At 34.6% G+C, this 18,211-nt stretch overlaps 1 protein-coding gene across 1 annotated transcript in view; it reads right to left on the bottom strand.

Moving 5' to 3' along the window:
- LOC126868589 (breast cancer anti-estrogen resistance protein 1) overlaps positions 1-18,211 on the bottom strand; it is a 165,951-nt gene that overhangs the window by 58,875 nt on the left and 88,865 nt on the right. The window contains exons 2-3 of the mRNA XM_050624223.1: positions 11,567-11,716; positions 1,116-1,265 (exon numbers count right to left, since the gene is read on the bottom strand). Coding sequence (XP_050480180.1) covers positions 1,116-1,265; positions 11,567-11,716 — 300 coding nt within the window. The remainder of the gene's footprint in view (positions 1-1,115; positions 1,266-11,566; positions 11,717-18,211) is intronic.

Here is an 18,211-nt window from a genome sequence, read left to right as displayed (position 1 = left end):
GGGGTCTGCGGCGAAACACAATGGAACCGCCGCCATTGTGTGCTACGTGAAACGTAGAAGGTCGATCGATGGGACTGGGGCGCAGTGTAGGGGTGGACTTTATAAATTTCTACGTCTTTTCAGATCCACAGCAAATTAATGCAAGATGGCAGCTGCGCGACGATAAAGCACGCGGTCGAGGGGAACAACGGGTCGAACCGTTGCGCCGATCGAGGCTCAACGAGTTGGCTCGATCAAGTATTTAAATGAACAATCGAAGAAATCGCGTGGACAGATATCTAGATGACTTTCGGAACGTATTTCTAGTGCTTCGATGAGCTTTTTACGACTTGATCGCTGATTGGTTCGAAGGACGAACTTTTACTTTTGAATGAACCAAGTTGATCGACTTTGGGTAATAATATCGAAGTGATTAGATTCCTGATTTCTTGTAAAGGAAGTAATTCGTGGAAAGAAATGAACGAAGATACTTTTTGTATGAGTTATCGTTACGCTATGTGACTGTCTTCTGTGTTAAATGATTATTCAGCTGACTGTGTTTCCATAACGAGCAATGAGGCTTTATACAGTTAAGCGTTAATTTCCTCTATAAGAAAACGACTTGCTTTTCGATTGAGTTTGGTTAATATTATTCATAGAATAATTAATAATGCAGTCTCCGAGCAGAAAATTCTAGCTATATTCTATCACATAAAATTTAATAAAAAAAAAAAATTCGTACGTCGACAGTGAAACCTACGAACGTAAGTGCAATATTAAGTATCAAACGAAATAGTTATTATTATTAACGTGTATGTATAATACGGAATAACAATTATCACAAAATTAAATTTCTATTGTTCAATCGAACTTCTAAACGTCACAAATCACTATTTATTAAAAAATTCATACTCATTCGATCAGATCCGATCTCGAGCGTTAATCTCCAATTAATTCTACACCCTGTGAACTCGAATTTCTACCGTTTGATTTGTTATACGACGCTGGCGATTTCGCAGAGGAGAATTTTCATAAAATCTCCAGTGCTCGCGCATAAATATACGCACACGCGCATACTACAGAAATTCTCTGTGCCCCATGAATTTAATAATCGTATCGTATAGCAAGTAACTTACCCTGTTCGGTTGAACGTGCCAGCTACGCCGTTTTCCATGCCTCTGTATGCCGTCTTCAGAAATGGTTAGGTCAGGTCTGCTGCCAACCAAACAGCCCCCTGTATCATATTGGCCGACTAGCAGTCTCAATCGATTTCCTGGACAGATGCCCTGAGCAGCAAAAGGAAAAAAGAGAGGTATAGCAATAACATCGTACAACCGGCGGGAGTAACAACGGTTTAAAGTAATATCGTCGGACTCGCCAAACTTTGTTGCGGCGTACATCCTCGTTTCAAGAAGATACATTGCTCCATACAACTGAAACATCAGTTGTTAGAGGGAATTTATCGTTCTATGAAACGTTCAGTGTACGCGGCGAATTAAATTTTTATCTCTGACAGTCGGTGTGTTATTTTAAATCGCCCGACTATTTAGCTGACAGGTCTATTCAGGGCTATTTTCTTTGCAATTCTTTGTAAGGAATTGCTTTCTCTTAGCAGAGTGACTATTTCATCGCCGTTCCGTCGTACGTACTTATCGTTAGTTGCTTTCTCTTTATATTTGATCTGCGTTGGAACTAACTCGATCTTCTTTTTAACGTTACTTTGATCCATTCTTTAATCGATAATTCTCTTTCACTAACTTTAACCCTTCACCTGTCAATGATCGTGGAAGATATTTACACGATAGGTTATTGAAACAGTGCCGAGGCACGTAAAATGAAAATAATAATCACAGAATAAGACCCGTACAATTTATGACATCAGACGTCTAGAAGTATCTATCAAGAAAATAACAATTTGAGATTAAAAATCCTATTATTCGGGATATAATAAACGTTCGAATATCACTTGCGTAATGTCTGACTAATTCCTGACTCTATTACACCCTGAAATTCTATACAATACTTTCGTTAATTCGCTCTAACGAACAACTCTAAACATCCCAATTTGTTGGGCCAACGAGTCAACTTATCAAGCCCAGTAAATTACATTTTCTTCCATTTGACGAACCCATTATCTTTTGAAAAGCGCATTCGCGTGATAAAGCGACGGTCCGTGAAATCGATTTCGTGTATTTGCCAACGATGTTCCACGAGCCCTGCTTAAACACGAAGCAAGAGGAAACGTAGACAGGAACATTGCCTCGTTGTTGACGATTTCACCACTTTACTCAACGTTCAAAGCGTACAAGAAATACTTGTCGAATCGTCGCCAGGAAACGAAAGGAGATTTCAATTAGCAGCGTGTACGGGCGGTGACGATTCCGTGAAATCGAAACGAAAATAAACGTGTTAGCCTTGCAGCTTTCCATCGTATTACGGAAGGATCTTGCCTTCGTCACGGCGAACTGGTAGATTTTAGCCCCCTGAGGTCGTATTCAGCTTAGATAAGGGTTCTATATTGGTCCAAGTTCGTTTATTGTTGAAGCGTCATTGTGTAGATGTTAGTATAGTTAGTACTTGTTCGGTGTTATTGGACGAATAGTAACGATTACATTGGTTTGCAACTAAGTGATTGCGGATTTTGTCATTAGGTGGTATTGACAGAAGCCGCAATCAGTTGCCAATCTCAGTTGCCAACTCGATAATATGCATATTTATATTTATGCAAATTTATATCTCTATGAACGCAATTGAACAGGCTTAGACAAATTGATCAAGACTATTTTTTATTAATTATTCAATCTCGTTGATACGACGAAGATATCTCCTTGATGAAAATATATTTAAAAAAGAGTATTTGTAAAATTACCATTTTACTTTGCTTTTCAATTTATGAAGTTGATCGATGTCTCTGAACATGCAGTTAAAGAAATTAAATGCAGAAAAGAACAGGATGCAATTAAAGAAGTACAAAGTAAACAGACTCGTTTCATCTAGTAGGTTTAATTTTACGGTATACATCTTCCACTAACCTTCTTTCTGTTACTTTAAAACACTGAAATCCATCTCTTTGTATCCTTGAAAAATATTTTAAGCCGAGGTCACAAAGATTTTCATCCAGATCTCTCAACTGCTTCTCATAAAAATTTCATGTTTTTCATAAAAACTTTTAGCGATCGTTCGTAAAGATTAAATCGAGTATCTAGAAGAGTGGGACGAGCATTTTTGCGGCATTTTTGAAATTCCTTTAGACCGTTCGGACGTTCGATCTGCAATTCGACGAACAATCGCCAAACGACCAACGAATGCTCGTTCACGATTTCGATTTGCTAAATTCTACTAAAACGTGGAAAGAGCATTCGTTCGCTTGTTCTGAACGTACCTTTAGCGTACTTCAACCCGAATCGCTGATATTTCTCTCCCGTGGAGCAAACGACGCGTTTTCGAGATCTCGTGACAGCGGCGGCTGTCGAATGTCTACCTATCTGAGAGTTTCATATTCGAATATGTACGGGAAAGGTGAAACGTAACGTAATCGTAGCCCGGCGACAGTGGAAAATGGGATCGTGAAATCTGAGGGCTGTTGGGGGATTTGGTGGGTAACGGGAAATATGGTCGGAAGTGGATGGAGGTGTTTACTGAAAATGGAAATATACTGGGTTCAGTGAGTAGGGGATTAGCTGAGTAAATGAATGCTGTTGACTGGTAAAGTTTATGCTAATGGATTGGTTTGATAATTTAGCGGTGTGACTATGTTAAGTCGTGGATTTGCTTAATTGTCATAAAGATATTTGCTCGTTTAGACCGGCTATGTTTTCTTGCCCTATATTCGAGCAGGTAAAACAGGTTTTAGTCGTATAAATATGATTTCATGCGTTGAGAATGATGTCTGGTGGGTTCACAGGAAATGGGTTAGGTTTGTTTGAAAAAGGAAACAGTAATTACCGTCTTTCAGAGGCGATATTTATTAGGATTCTTTTATCTCTTTCATAATAGTTAATTGTAAAGTTGCAAGCTTCTATTTGGTAAACGTGACTTAATTCGATTAAATATGTGTTCGCACAGAGAAACTTTTCACTTGGATGATTGCCATAGACAGAGATTATAATGATTAAATGAAAAGACTTTCTTATGAGAAGATGTAAATTCCCCGTGGAATACGATGAAAAAGTTACAACCGCTTTTAGAACTTTTTTTTTTTTACATATAATGCAAAGTCAATTTTAATTAATCCGATATATCTTTTATTCTTTCTCTAAACCTATAAAGATCCTAAACTCCGAAAATCCAGATCGTTCAAGTGATAGACGATACAAATACCAATATTTTTTTTTTTATTTATTAAAATTTACAATCAATTCTCGCATTGAGAATTTTCAGTAACTTTTTCTGGCGTGGCGCAGTGACATGGCTAATTATTTATAATAAGTTAATACTTATTACTGATAAGTATAATTTATAAGTAAATATTATAAATAAGTAAATATTACTTAATTTAGATAACTAATTGAATCTAGCGTTTAGGTCTAGTGGGTACTGCTCTTCAGCCTGCGGATCTGGTCCGACGTATCCAGTAGTCCAGTAATTAGGGGGTTTCGATGTTTGTTGACTAGCAATCGCTATATCTGTCGCTATATTTTTCCTCTTTGACTGTTGGTATCTTGAAGTCGCGATGTATTAGTTCGTTGGTGACATACCAGGGTGTATTTATAATGGATTTTAGCGTTTTAGATTGGAAGCGTTCAAGTATTTCAATGTTGGAATACCAATAATTAATTAAAAGTACCAACTATTAATTTTAAATTAATAATTTATTAATAAATTAATAAAAAGTATGATACAATGTGTTTTTAATTTTTTTATGTTGTATAACTATACTAACTATATATAATATTGTATATTTAATTAACTCGAACAAGAATATGTGCGACGTGGCGACGAACGCGTTAACAAAGATATTTCTCTTGGAAATCCTCGCCTGTGGCACATATATCACCAAAAATACGCCCCTAAAGTATTTGTCATTTAAAGAAAACACGCGTCTCTTTTCATATGCGAAACGCTCGGAAATCACGTTGGTTGAAACTAAAATAAATTGAAACGTGAAGAAAAATGAGAAACACAAACATTGTTTACGCGCACTATCTGCCTGTAATAAATACAATCGTGAAAAGTCCTTTGTTTTTCGAAACGTTGAATATTAATTGTATACCTGACTACTGAAATTCAGTATTTCATGCAAAATGCAGTTGACCAATTTCACGACCTAATACGTGAAATATTCGCTTGTTCCAAACAAACGGTTTAAACGGTTCAGGGCAGAAACAGGAGCAAGCGAACGTATATGCGGCAAGTTCGCGTGTACCGGTGACGAACAACAGCGCGTTCATTTTCGAAACATCAAGTCAGTCTGTGTACCTAACTCTACAAAATTGTTCATTTGCCGTAGCATAGGAGTAGGAGGCCAAAAACGACAATATGCAGGGACAGAGGTTTGCTCCATTACGGATTCTATTGACTCTCTATCAACGGATAGAATAGAAAACAGCCTATTCCGAGCAGAAACTGTTCGTACACCCGTTATGTCGCAGGGGCGCATCTGTCGTTAATTTTCGTGCGGACGTGCGAGACAAATCGACTTCGAAGTGAATGACGTGTCCGATGTTAAGAAGACCGAAACCACTTTTGTAGGCAACTTTCGGTGCGAATGATCGTGGCCTGGTTTCGACTCATTAAATGAAACTCGAGGACTCGTAAATCGTATCGTATATCAGCGGAAACCAAATAAATTCAATTGTTCCAATGGCTTGAAATTTAACAGACGTGATATATATTGAGATTTAAGTAATATCAGGTTGTCCGAAAAGTTTCTTTCGTTTCATAAAGCGATAATAGATGAACAACAATTTCTGTTTTATATAATTTTATTGAATTATTATGAATTATTATTGAATTTCTATTATTATGTTCGTGCATAATTCAATAAACTAATATAAAACAAAAAACACGAACACAAAACGAAAGAAACTTTTCGGACAACCTAATACATTGTCTAACGATAATTTGCTACTTTGCGATGATTTTGTCATTTTGTGCATATGTATATTTCGAGGCTTAAGGTATATGTTAAGGTAATTCAAGTAATACCGATGATCAATTGATATTGGAAAAGCAATAAAATAAAACGGTGATTGTTTATAGTAAATATTTTGGAAGTATCTTCAATCATCTTATCTGTTAGATTTCAGATAATTCGAAAAAGATGTTGAAGCAATATTATTGTGTTTCTGACAGGAAAATTTAACAGAAGATGCAGTTTGTTGAAGATTCCAGCGTAATTCAGATCATCTTTACTACAGTGTTATATTTATTTTTGAACGAGTTCCACGTAATTCATCCTTATTTTCGCTCTTTAATCGCTATTTAGTCGGCTCTTATTAAGACATCGTTAAACTTAATAGTTTCAGTTCTTTATGTTAAAGACAACGGTCTTAATTGGCTCTCAGTTTCCCGTGCTAATTACTACACGAAGTTTGCAGGCCACAACAATCTTTTATAAAATTCTCAAACAGAAAAAGGAGAAGTAACGCCAAAAACGATTTCGTGTCTCATTGTTTAAGATGGATACAATGTTTAAACAAAAGAAATATTGGTAAAAAAAAAATCAGTATCTTCGACAAGATCTTCTTTAAAATCTTCGTTAAAATCTTTAAATCTCCGTTTAGAAGTTAATCATAGAAAAAGGCTTCGTTATTGTTAAATATAAAAGTTGCGACGGGGTAAAACACAACGAACGAGATTAACGTACAACTTCGAAACTAAACGTACGAATTACGCTTTACGCAGAAAGTTGATAATTCAGGCAAGTGAAAGTTGAAATTTTATAACTGCTCCACGTTGATGCATTTATCGTGTAACGCAGTGGCTTGTAAATAAAGGATGAGGCAGTCGTGCATCGGGTCGCAGCTGCAGTTACCCGTAACGCGAACGCGAGTAATTTCCTCGTAAACTTGTAGTACATCGGCGTACCCCTGTTTTCCAATTTCCAATTCGAACCACCCCCAACAGTTCCTTTTCAACGAGCACCATATGCGTTATACCGTGCCTTCTGTCTACGTTGAAGGGACTGATATGGCGAATGATAGATTCCACGCGTAAGAAGTTGCGAAACAGAATCTCCGTTAGAAGAAATACAACTGGATACAGAGATGCGTATTAATAAGTAGACTATTACGAATTTTTATGTATTTAGAGTTAATTTGGAAGGTGGAAAATAGCACAGAATGCACACATTATGAGAGAAATATATGAAATATCCAAAGTATAGTATAAGCTTTGTATAATATTTACAATTGTAAATTAATATTTACAATTAATACAAATTGTAAAGTACAAATTAAATAATAATAATAAAACAAAAAAGAAATTTAGCGAATGATATGCGATAATTAAATATACTATAAAAAATATAAAAGTGAAGAATATGAAGTATAACGAATCAATTTCTAAGTTTGAAAACACCACAGCTGTCAATCAGGAAATAAAAAAATATATAAATATACAATTTTTCAATAAAAAATTTATAGAGTAAAATGTATATACGATTCATTTTTTTATTTAATCGTAGAATACAAAAGTTCATAACCTTTATGCTGTATCTTTGAATGATGAATTCTTATGACTAATTAAGCTTTTATTTGAATTAAATATGTTTGATCGATTTAGTCGATATAGACTATTGACAAAATAACACGCGACAATATTAGCCGAAAATAAAATATGCAATATCGTGTCATAAAAAGAAAAATCAGAAAACGCTCATCGCTCGTATAAAGCGTAATTATTCAAAAACAAATATGATTCCAATAATCAGAAAGCCATGCTAAGAATGCGTCGTCGTCAAACAAGCTAAACGTCAGCAAGAAATGTACTTACTATACCTGCGTTTATGTGCAGTGAAACGTAAGAGCACTTCCAAGGATGACCAATGCGTTTTAAAAGCGAAGAATGTGAGTATAACGAATCGACAAGCTTTTAAAGTCAATGTTTGAAAACACCATAGCTGTCAGTCGAACATAAATTGTACCGCAATATACCAATATATCAATCGTTTTACTCATAGTTATACTGCTGTTATTAATCACATTACGCTTGCAATAAAATATTCGTATTATCAATAATAGATACTAACGATACTCGATTTTCTTTTTTCAAAAATAATACAATTAATAAATTTGTAAATCTATCTATCTATCTATCTATCTACCTACTTACAAAATAAACGAATTTATCTCCAAATTTAAAACAGTTCATATAGCAACACATAGAGACAATAACGCAAAACAGGGTTCGTATAACACAAATTATCGATACATTACACTGTACTACTTATTCTTATGAACGAAATGAATCGCAAAGCCTTGAAAAGCGATCGAACGAATTTCCCTGAAAAATTAACTTAAAAAGCTTCCACGAAAAAAATCACCCTCGAACCTGATCTAACTCTTTCACGAAAAAGAATACGGCGCACAAGAGAATTTAACTCGGCGCACAAAAAATTCCAGTCGAACTTCCTTCCTTCTAACAATGTTCCGATAAATCCATCTTGTGACAAGTTACGACCGGTAAGAACCGACCTCGCTTAACCATCATCGTTTCTCCGCATTCCAAGAGCATCCAGCGTGTTGTCCGAACAGACATGACGTGTACTGCTGCTACGATGTAGGGATAGGTTTCAGAATATCATAGATAAGCATGGCAAGAAGATTGCCGTAGGTCGTGGAACCGCCAGACATCGCATCGTTTCGAAATTTTTCGAACAGATGTCGAACGCGGAAACGATTCTAGTTGGATCGCACTTTCGAGCTCGTTCCTACGGCTCTCCTCTCTCTCTCTCTCTCTCTTTCTATCTCTTCTCCTAAAGTTGTAGATGAAGATCTTAGATCAGAGGCTGTAACGGTGCGGCCTAACGTCCCATTTCCGCGATAATAATGCCGTGTCATGTGCTAAGAGAAGAGGAGAGAAAGAAAGGAACAACGTCTTTGTCCAGATAAACGAGTCTAGTCGCATCGAGCGGCATAGCTCTTTCATTTGAGTTGCGACGTCGTTCATGCGACACTTGCATTGTCAATACATTGACTGCTAGGCTAATGTTATATACATTTTGTCCTGACATGGGGAGAAGGGGGCGGGGGACAATAAATTGGAGTATGTTACACCATAGTATTTAACTATTAAATTATTACAACGTATTTGCGCACCTTTTTCTGCCAATGTTATCCGTCATTTACATTCTTGAGCAGTTTTTGATCCGTGAAATTTATCTTATTTTAATCGTTTTGGAGAATTTACTAAGAAAAACGTGAGTCACCGATGACCATCGTGGTAGTCAAGTTATTAATCTGCTCGTTTAACCTGTTAATCTTCGACTGTTAAGGAGAGGAGGAGTTGACTCGTCAATTGAATTGTCCATCTCTTGAATAAACTTCTTTATTTAGGAATCTCTCGTTCTTTACGTGCTATGTCGTTCGTTTTGAAAATAAATTGTACTATATGCAAGTTTGTAGAGACTGAAACGGATCTAATCGAGGTATGTCTTTATTCATATTTAACTCTGTGATTGTGTGAAAGCTTTCGATAGGATACAAGTCGCAAGCCGAAGTGAACGATACTAAATGAAATATATAACATACTTTTAATGGATTTATTTGCTATTACGAATTGTATATGTCTTAATTATAAGCGCCTTGGAATTATAAAACACCATGATCGATCTAGATCTGAGAAAATATTGAAAGGACCAGTATATTGTGTTTGTTCAGGATATCGATCTAAAGTACAAGATAAAAATGAGCAATGGCTGTTTGTAAAGTTATAGAAAAGTAATCAATTAATAATTACGCGTTGCTATAAAATCCTGATCAGAATTGAAAAAATGTAATATCAAACTTAATACGAGAAGTCAGAATCCAAAAAGTCTGTTCACTATCTGTATTTGACTTACAATTCGTTGAAACATTTAATAACTAAATAGATAAAACAGAAATTCAATTTACATATACGTAATCAACCAGGTCACTGTTATTGAATATACAATTCTTTCGTAGCGAAACATTTGAAATGAGATGCAAAAGATCATTCTCAAAGATTTTAATGATTTCCTAACTTCTGTTAAGTGTTCTAAAGATTATACAATTTTTCCTTTTTTTTTATTATTTAATTTGTACTTTAGAATTTGTCCAGCTTTGCATTTGGCAAAGCTTATAAATTATACATATCCTTTATAAACGATATATATATTCTATTATCGTGGAGTGTATACATTTAAAATTAGATATCGCCTGGAAATTAAGTATCCACAACGTATCGTGAATGACGTTGCGTCGCCTGATATATCATCGGTGAATGCAAAGAGAATAAATAATATTCTGATGGCGCCCATACTCTGGCTTGTGTGTTTCTTGTCTAGAACAGCTGATAATGTCTGTCGGACATTGATAGAGCCACCGAGAGGCTTTCACGAGCGAACACATGTGATCTCGATGAACGCGGACGTTTACGTAAGTGGCTGTTCGATCGTCAACTAGGGCAATTGCGAAATCTTTTAAGGATCAGAGTGGGAAGCTGGTTAAAGAGAGCTTCGATGATGGACGATGGTTGAAGCTTTCTATTTAGCTATATGAGAATGTATGCTGGCTATTGTATGCAGATAGAGACTTAGGCAAATGTGGAACTTTGATGCTGTATCGATTGACAAAGAGTTGTTTTACCGAATAGCTTGCTGGGAAGCTCGTAGGCAAAATGATAATCGAAGATTAATTAAAGATGAAATGATAATTAACTTGAAGATTTCAAGAGACGCGTGGGAATTGTTTACAAGTGAAACGTTCGCTTCTGAAGATCGATGTGTAAAAGACTGTTTTATAGATTGCAATTTCCTTCCCGAGAAAGATTATATACCTTTCGAATTAGTTTTGATACCTTTATTTGTATTAGGTTGTCTGAAAAGTTCCTTTCGTTTTATGAGGAAATAATAGACGCACAACATTTTTTGTTTTTTTGTTATTTTGTTTTTTTGTTATTTTGTCGAATTACGTACGATCCATTTTATTCTGTTGAGATAAACATTTCACAGACTTGGTTTCACGTTTGCTTGAAGGTGCATTGTTATAAAAAAACACGTTTGAGAAAGAAAAACACTTTCCGGACAACTTAATAGTTTCGTAACAACTTAATTTCTTTTGACACACAATATTCATAAAAAAAGCAATTTCGTATAGCATCAAAGATCCAACACACCCTCGCAAGAATTCTTCTTTTATAATCAAACCGTAACGTCAACGTATAATATTTAAACATTTATCCAAAATCTTAATGAACTTCCATTTCTCTAAGGAATTTCACGTTATACGAGGTAATTACACGGTTAATTAATTAATAACACTATGTTATTTACGCAACGAGACTCGACTGTAAGACTAGTCCCGCCGTATTTTTTTACGTAAAATACTGTAGCCGAGTAAAATATAATCAGCTTTCTTGTTGAAAAGTAAAAAAGACGGAAAGTTCCGTTAAAGAAGGTAATTACCTGTCTACCTCGCAGAGCGCACAGCCACCATCCCTCGAGGCCAGCGGTGTTTTGTTCCAGGACAGTAAGAACATCGCCCTTTCGAAAAGCAAGCTCGTCCGGAGCTTCCGCGATATTGTCGTACAGGGCACGCGCTTTCACACATTTTTGCTGCAAAAGAAATACAAAATTTATGCACTACCGTTCATACTGTAAATCTTCATAGTTGAGACTTATTATTATTATTATTATTGTCATTATCATTCTTATCATTGCTGTCATTGTCATTGTCATTGCCATTGTCATTGTCATTGTCATTGCCATTGTCATTGTCATTGTCATTGCCATTGTCATTCTTATCATTGGTATTATTGTTATTGTTATTGTCATTCTTATCATTGGTGTTATTGTTATTGTTATTGTTATTGTTATTGTTATTGTTATTGTTATTGTTATTGTTATTGTTATTGTTATTGTTATTGTTATCGTTATCGTTATTGTTATTGTTGTTGTTGTTGTTGTTGTTGTTGTTGTTGTTGTTGTTGTTGTTGTTATGCGAACCAAATATACATAGCTGTTCTGAGACTTTTGAGCAAAGAATGTATGCATATTTGAATCGTCAAATCGTGGCCTACAAAAAGATGATGTAATTTTACTAGAGAAATTATCTGTTGTCAAACATTTGATCGGTTAGTTGTTCCACAGTAAAGCGTATTTTATATGAGTTACATGTAAAGTTTGTAACGAAGATAGGTTTCGCATCTTCCCTTAAAGACGTGATACGTAATTTGTATAGATTGTTGCTGAACTCTTTGGCGATAAAAATGCTTCTTCCTTCGAACGAGGCTGTATATAGAAGCACTGGAAGAAGATGTTAACCTTTCACGTTCGACATACGCAACACTGTACTTTAACAAATTACTAACTAATTAAGTAATAAATGTTTTCATTTTAATCCTGATTTTAATGCACTACATATTTTTCGCTAAAGTGTCAGAAGAACTATGTTTCTATCGTTAATAACAGATCAAAAAGGAATTTCTACAGCGTTCAAACAATCATCGGTGCTGAAAGAATTAATAACAACAGTGGAACATTCAAGTGAGACAAAAAAAAAAAAAAAGAAGGAAAAGTAACATGCCAAATAGATAGAAAAAAATCAGAAGATAATAAAAAATATGTAACAATAAATTAGAGATTGATTGATACAAATTTCAGATAAAACGATCGATTTGATTTTCTTTGAAAGAATAAAAACGACGCAAACTTGCCTATCAACATTCACAGAATTAGCGACCAACAAGCCACGTTTCCTCTCAGAGATTGCAGGCACGTACAAAGCGAGCTCGTCCTTCTAATCAATTGAATCCCATAAAATCCTAGCCGTTTCTGCAACTCGAGCGGCTATTTCGGGAAGCAAAATGTCGCTACGAGATAGAACGAACGTTTCAAACGAAACGGTGGCAAACAATGAACGTGGCTCGCTTACGAGGAAAACCGCCGCCTCGTGTTTCACTGAGGCTTCAAGTGAGTTCAATTAAAGTGCCTCCGTGCTATGACAACGGGATCCTCGCCATCCATTTTTCAGGGCAAACAATGATGTCATGCCGCGACTTTGACGAATGTCGCCGAGGAAACGTGGCGCCTTGATGATCTTAGCCTAAATTAACGAGCGCGTCACACTATCGGTGTGGTTGAACCGTGAACGACCCCGTTTCCTCATCAATAAAAAAAATACGTTTTGTACGTACCGCGTGTTCTATCAAATGTTTATTGTTCTTCGTCGAACACATTGTGTATTCGCGATATGTAAAGATCTTTATAATTTTTTGAAACTAGGAATCGGAGATTTGTAACGGTAAACGTGTAAATAAGGAAACATTTGTTCGCGGGATTCAGCTACGTATATTACGAAATGAGTTTTAATTAAAACTTTCAGAATGGCCTCCAGATTTTTATTTCGAACAGTAACTGCAAATTGAAATAAATTGTATTTTTGATATAAAAACTTGTCTTTATTTATACGCTTGCCATTGGACAATAGATTTTGTACAATGGGAATAAGTTAAAACAGGCAAAAATTGTTCAACTGTATTTCGAAATTTTTTGGCTCTGAATGTAAAACACTATTTTTATCGGTAGAAAAGTTGGTTTTGCAAAATTACAAAATTTAGAATGGAATAGAGCTGTTCGATCATATCACGAAATTTTGTTCTAGATATGCAAATCTATCGATATTTTTACATTCAGATGAACGAAAAAGTGCAAAAAACTTTAAAACGAATGAGAATACTTCAGTTACACATGCAACGAAATTTCTTGCTTTATGTTATTGTATTCTACCGCAATATGATTTTTTTCCACAGAGCGTGAACGTTTCGATCATACACATATTATAAAAATTCCTTTTTTGCACCATTTTCTGCTATTTACTCTATTTTCTGCTTTTATTTATTCTGATTTTATTTATTGTTGCTTAACGTACGTGAAAAATCACTGGTAAACTCAAGTGATTATAATTAGTCGGTTAAATATTAAGAAACAATTTATTGCCAGTGATGCGAGTAACGAGTAATTGCTATCACAAAAAATTGTATAACGTATCGTTATTACGACTCAATGGAGAATTTAATAAACTGCTAATTATACGGTAAAAGCTAGAATCTACAATTTGCTGTTTCTACAAAGTAATTGGATATTATCGTGTGGCAGATAAATTAATGATACGATAACGATATGTTATAAGGAAAAATGAGCATTAAAAGCTTCAATTTTTTACGATTATCTACGTTTTCCTTTGACAATTTTTGAAACAGCAATTGAATAATGGAAGCTGAATGACAGTTTGTCGGAATGATCAAAGTTCCTTTCAACTGAATTAACGGAAACCGTTGGAACGTTTTCAAAGCTTAATCCTCAATTACCTTGAAACATTCTCGGTTGAAGTTCAGAAAGCAACCTATGACATTTTAGTGTTCAAATAATTCAATGCTTTTCCGACTATATAAAATTGAAGAAAAAAGACTTTAATTTTCCATCATTGAAATAATAAACATTCGAGTATTTATTTCCATATAACGTAAATCAAATTTTTAGAAATAAAATGAGGCAAATTAAATGAAAATATAGCTACGATATATAAAAACTATTTTCCATTATTTACTGTCAAATTTCTATTTCGTCCTCTTTGTCAACGAATACTTTGCTCGAAGGAATTTAATTCAGAGAATTTCATTATGAAACAACAATGCAATCATTCGACTGTAATTCGCCAATTCTTCAAGACGCTACCTTTTATCTTCAACAAGAGAAGTAAAAGTAAAATCCATTAATTATTGCCCGTTCTTAATTACTGCATTCTGCAGCGTACTCTTAGAGGTATGCCGATAATTAGCCCGCAGTTTCGTCACCTCAATTAATCATGAATTAAACGATGACATTTCCGCAATGTAGATCGTGCGAGCCACGAAGACGATCGAAAGCGTAGCCAAAGGTTTTAATCAAGAAGTAATTAGTAGAAACCGCTACGTGAGTAACTGCCATGCACGAGTGATCAAACGTGATTGGAAATTAATCTCGAATTAGAGAAATTAATTTCCCTTCTAATTCAGCTTTAAATGTCTCTTGATCGGTCACTTTGACATTCAATTACGAAACTAAGATTTACACCGAAATTAATATATTGGATGTCGCTATCATATTTATTGCTTTATTGTGATATAACTATATTTCAAAATCATCTCGAATTCGTTGAATTATTCGACACTTTGTATATGTATATGTGATTCTTTTTAATTCACCTTTAGATAAAATTCAAATTATTATTTTAGCTGAAATAAATTTCACTGACGAAGATACATCTTCCAGGTACACTAACACAATATAGAAATTAGCTATGAGTTTGCCAACTCTTTTTAAAACTCGTTTTAAAATCTACTAAATATTTTAAGGAAACTAAAACACCAGTAACTCACTATAAGGGAGCTAGCAAGGAAGTATGTGATAAAAAATCTCAATTTTGAATTTTTTAATGAAACATAATTGCTTCGGTAAATCTCATCGTCAAAAAAATATTAATTTCGCGAGTGTATTTCATTTATCCATGAAATTAAAGACAAGTAAATTTTAGTTCGAATCGTGCACAAATATATTACGCTATCGCATTAAGAACTGATCTCTAAATCTTTCTTCAATGTTCCAGAATCATTAAACGTTACGAAAAACAAATATACTCAGTCACTAAGTACTTTCCATACATCAACCGATAATGATATTAATATTCTCCTACATACATCATCTAAAACCAGGCTAACGATTCAATGACTCAATTTCATCAACTCTCCCCTACATTATCAATGTGCAACGCAACAAGTGACATATGACGTCCAAGTAATTGAAATTCCACTCTCACATACTCTAAAACTTTCTCTGTTAATTAATATCCTGGCGAATATTTCAAGTTCACTGTAGCCAGCGTATGATCCACACGTCGATCCTATTTTAAGGAGGATCGAGCCGTGGCGAACTCGACGTTAAGTCGCCGAAGAATGCAGTTTAGTCCCATAAAAGGATGCTGGGATGCCAACGCATGTCAGGCTAGTCTGGCAGGTACACGCAGGTACTCACGACCTTTCGAACTGACAGCTTTCGGTTCTCAACGGTTAAAACGATACAAACCGGGTCATCGAGCGACTTCCGCAATACGAATAATTATATGCGACGAGCGAGCATAATTAGGCTTTCCATGTATTTTCGCGTAATAAATTTTAGAATTTGCGTAATAAATTTGGAATTCTATTTTACAAATAATTTTTATAATCTTGTAGGTTACGAGTTAATAATTGAGGAAAAGGGATCAACAAATAGCTTTTAATTGAATCGCTTCTAAATACTTTTGAAAGTTTTTCCTCCATTTAAACACGCCGTTATCTTCTTTGTGTTTAATTTTCTTCGAAAAGTTTTCTTCATATATATACCATTGTCAGTTTTATATTAATTTTGCGAGCAAAATATACATCATCTTCAAAATAATTGAAATCTCTTTATCGTTTTTCCATCTGGTAAATATTATTCCAGATATTCCAAATGTTTGAAGAATAAATTTTCCATTATGTGCTAAAATTGTATAGGTTTTGAAATTTCACTGTCGATTCTGTTTACCACATTCTTCGATATTTCAACCCTTCGATTATACGAGCTTTCGTTTCAAGCTTTATTTCCCTGTACAGAAAACAAAATGTCAAATAATATGATTACTTTTTTGATTAAAAACAAACAAAAAAGGGTATAAAATATTCGAGATAAATTCGCCAATAATTGTACGAACAGTTTTTATTCGAAAATATAAAGACACTTTTATTGGCCGACTGCAACATCATTCGAGGTATTTGTTACATCTCGAAATTAGCATTGTTGGAAGCGGAAATGCAGTTGATGGAATTGTTAATGTTATTTGATTGTTTGAGCGGTAGCGTGAAATTAATGGTTTCGTGTAATTACATTTGAGATCTTTGTGCCGTGAACCATAGTGCGCTCATGACATCATTGCAATGGAATATTCCTTACGGGGATTCACGTTAAACCCCTTGGTAAGTGGGACTCTAACTTGACGGAGATAAGTGTAATTGGTGTAATTTAAGGTGCACGCTTAAAACGTTTCTCTCCTTTGTTATGCCAGGTCAGTTTGTGGCTATGCTTTCAACGAGGCCCCTCGTGATTGCTACGTTTATGTTAATTAAAAACAAGATATTATCTTGGCAACATCTTCGGTGGTTCATTGACATCGTTTGGGAATTGCGAGAAAGGAATGAAGAGAATCACGCGATAAAAAGCTGTTAAGTATTGTTTAAAAGTATCTTATCGATTAATACGATTTACCGTGTTACTCGGTTAATTAACAATCTCAATATATTTCGTGTCGTTCGTTTTTTTAATAGAAAGAACAAATTACGGATTTTAAAACGCATGGATATATTTTTGCGTTACAAACACTTTATAATGATCAAGTTTTGCACGTGTGAAAAGCTAACAAACGAGAATACATACATACGAGAAAATTGGGAAATAGCTGTACACGCAAGTAACATGCAAAAGAATTCAATTTCAAAAATAATTCTTTAAACTTGCTTCACGCGCACAAGCAAGTGAAAAGAGAAAAAATATCGAGTTTTGTCGCTCTATAGGTGGAATTTTATTTGTGACCTTTGGAACTCCTCGCTTTGATACGAAATGCAGAAATCAATAATCGCAATGGACAGATTGCTTCGTAGCAATACGACGATATAGCAGTGAAACGCAATAGTATAATAGTAGCAGACAGACTGGTCAACTCTGTGTATTTATAAAAGATCTAAGTACGTAAAAATATATAAAATTTCCAAAGTACAATTTTTGTTATAACATTCAGAGACCGAGACAAATCTCTGCTTATCGTTAGCAGAGACTCTACTTTTTTATTTGTTTATAAAAATATGAATTTCACAAGATTTGAGAATTTCATTTCGAACAGACGAATAAAACAAGATTTAAAAAATATATATGCGTAAAATAAATACGTTACTTTTAATAACTGTAACTTACTAATCCATTAACTCAACTAACTTAGTTAACAATAAAAATTAGAGACTATAATAAATACTTTATCTTTCATTCAGATGACACGTAAAG

This window comes from Bombus huntii, chromosome 1 (genome assembly GCF_024542735.1).
Source record: "Bombus huntii isolate Logan2020A chromosome 1, iyBomHunt1.1, whole genome shotgun sequence".
NCBI lineage: Eukaryota > Metazoa > Arthropoda > Insecta > Hymenoptera > Apidae > Bombus > Bombus huntii.
Note: the sequence above shows the minus strand (reverse complement) of the source record. Positions and strands in the feature narration are given on the sequence as shown.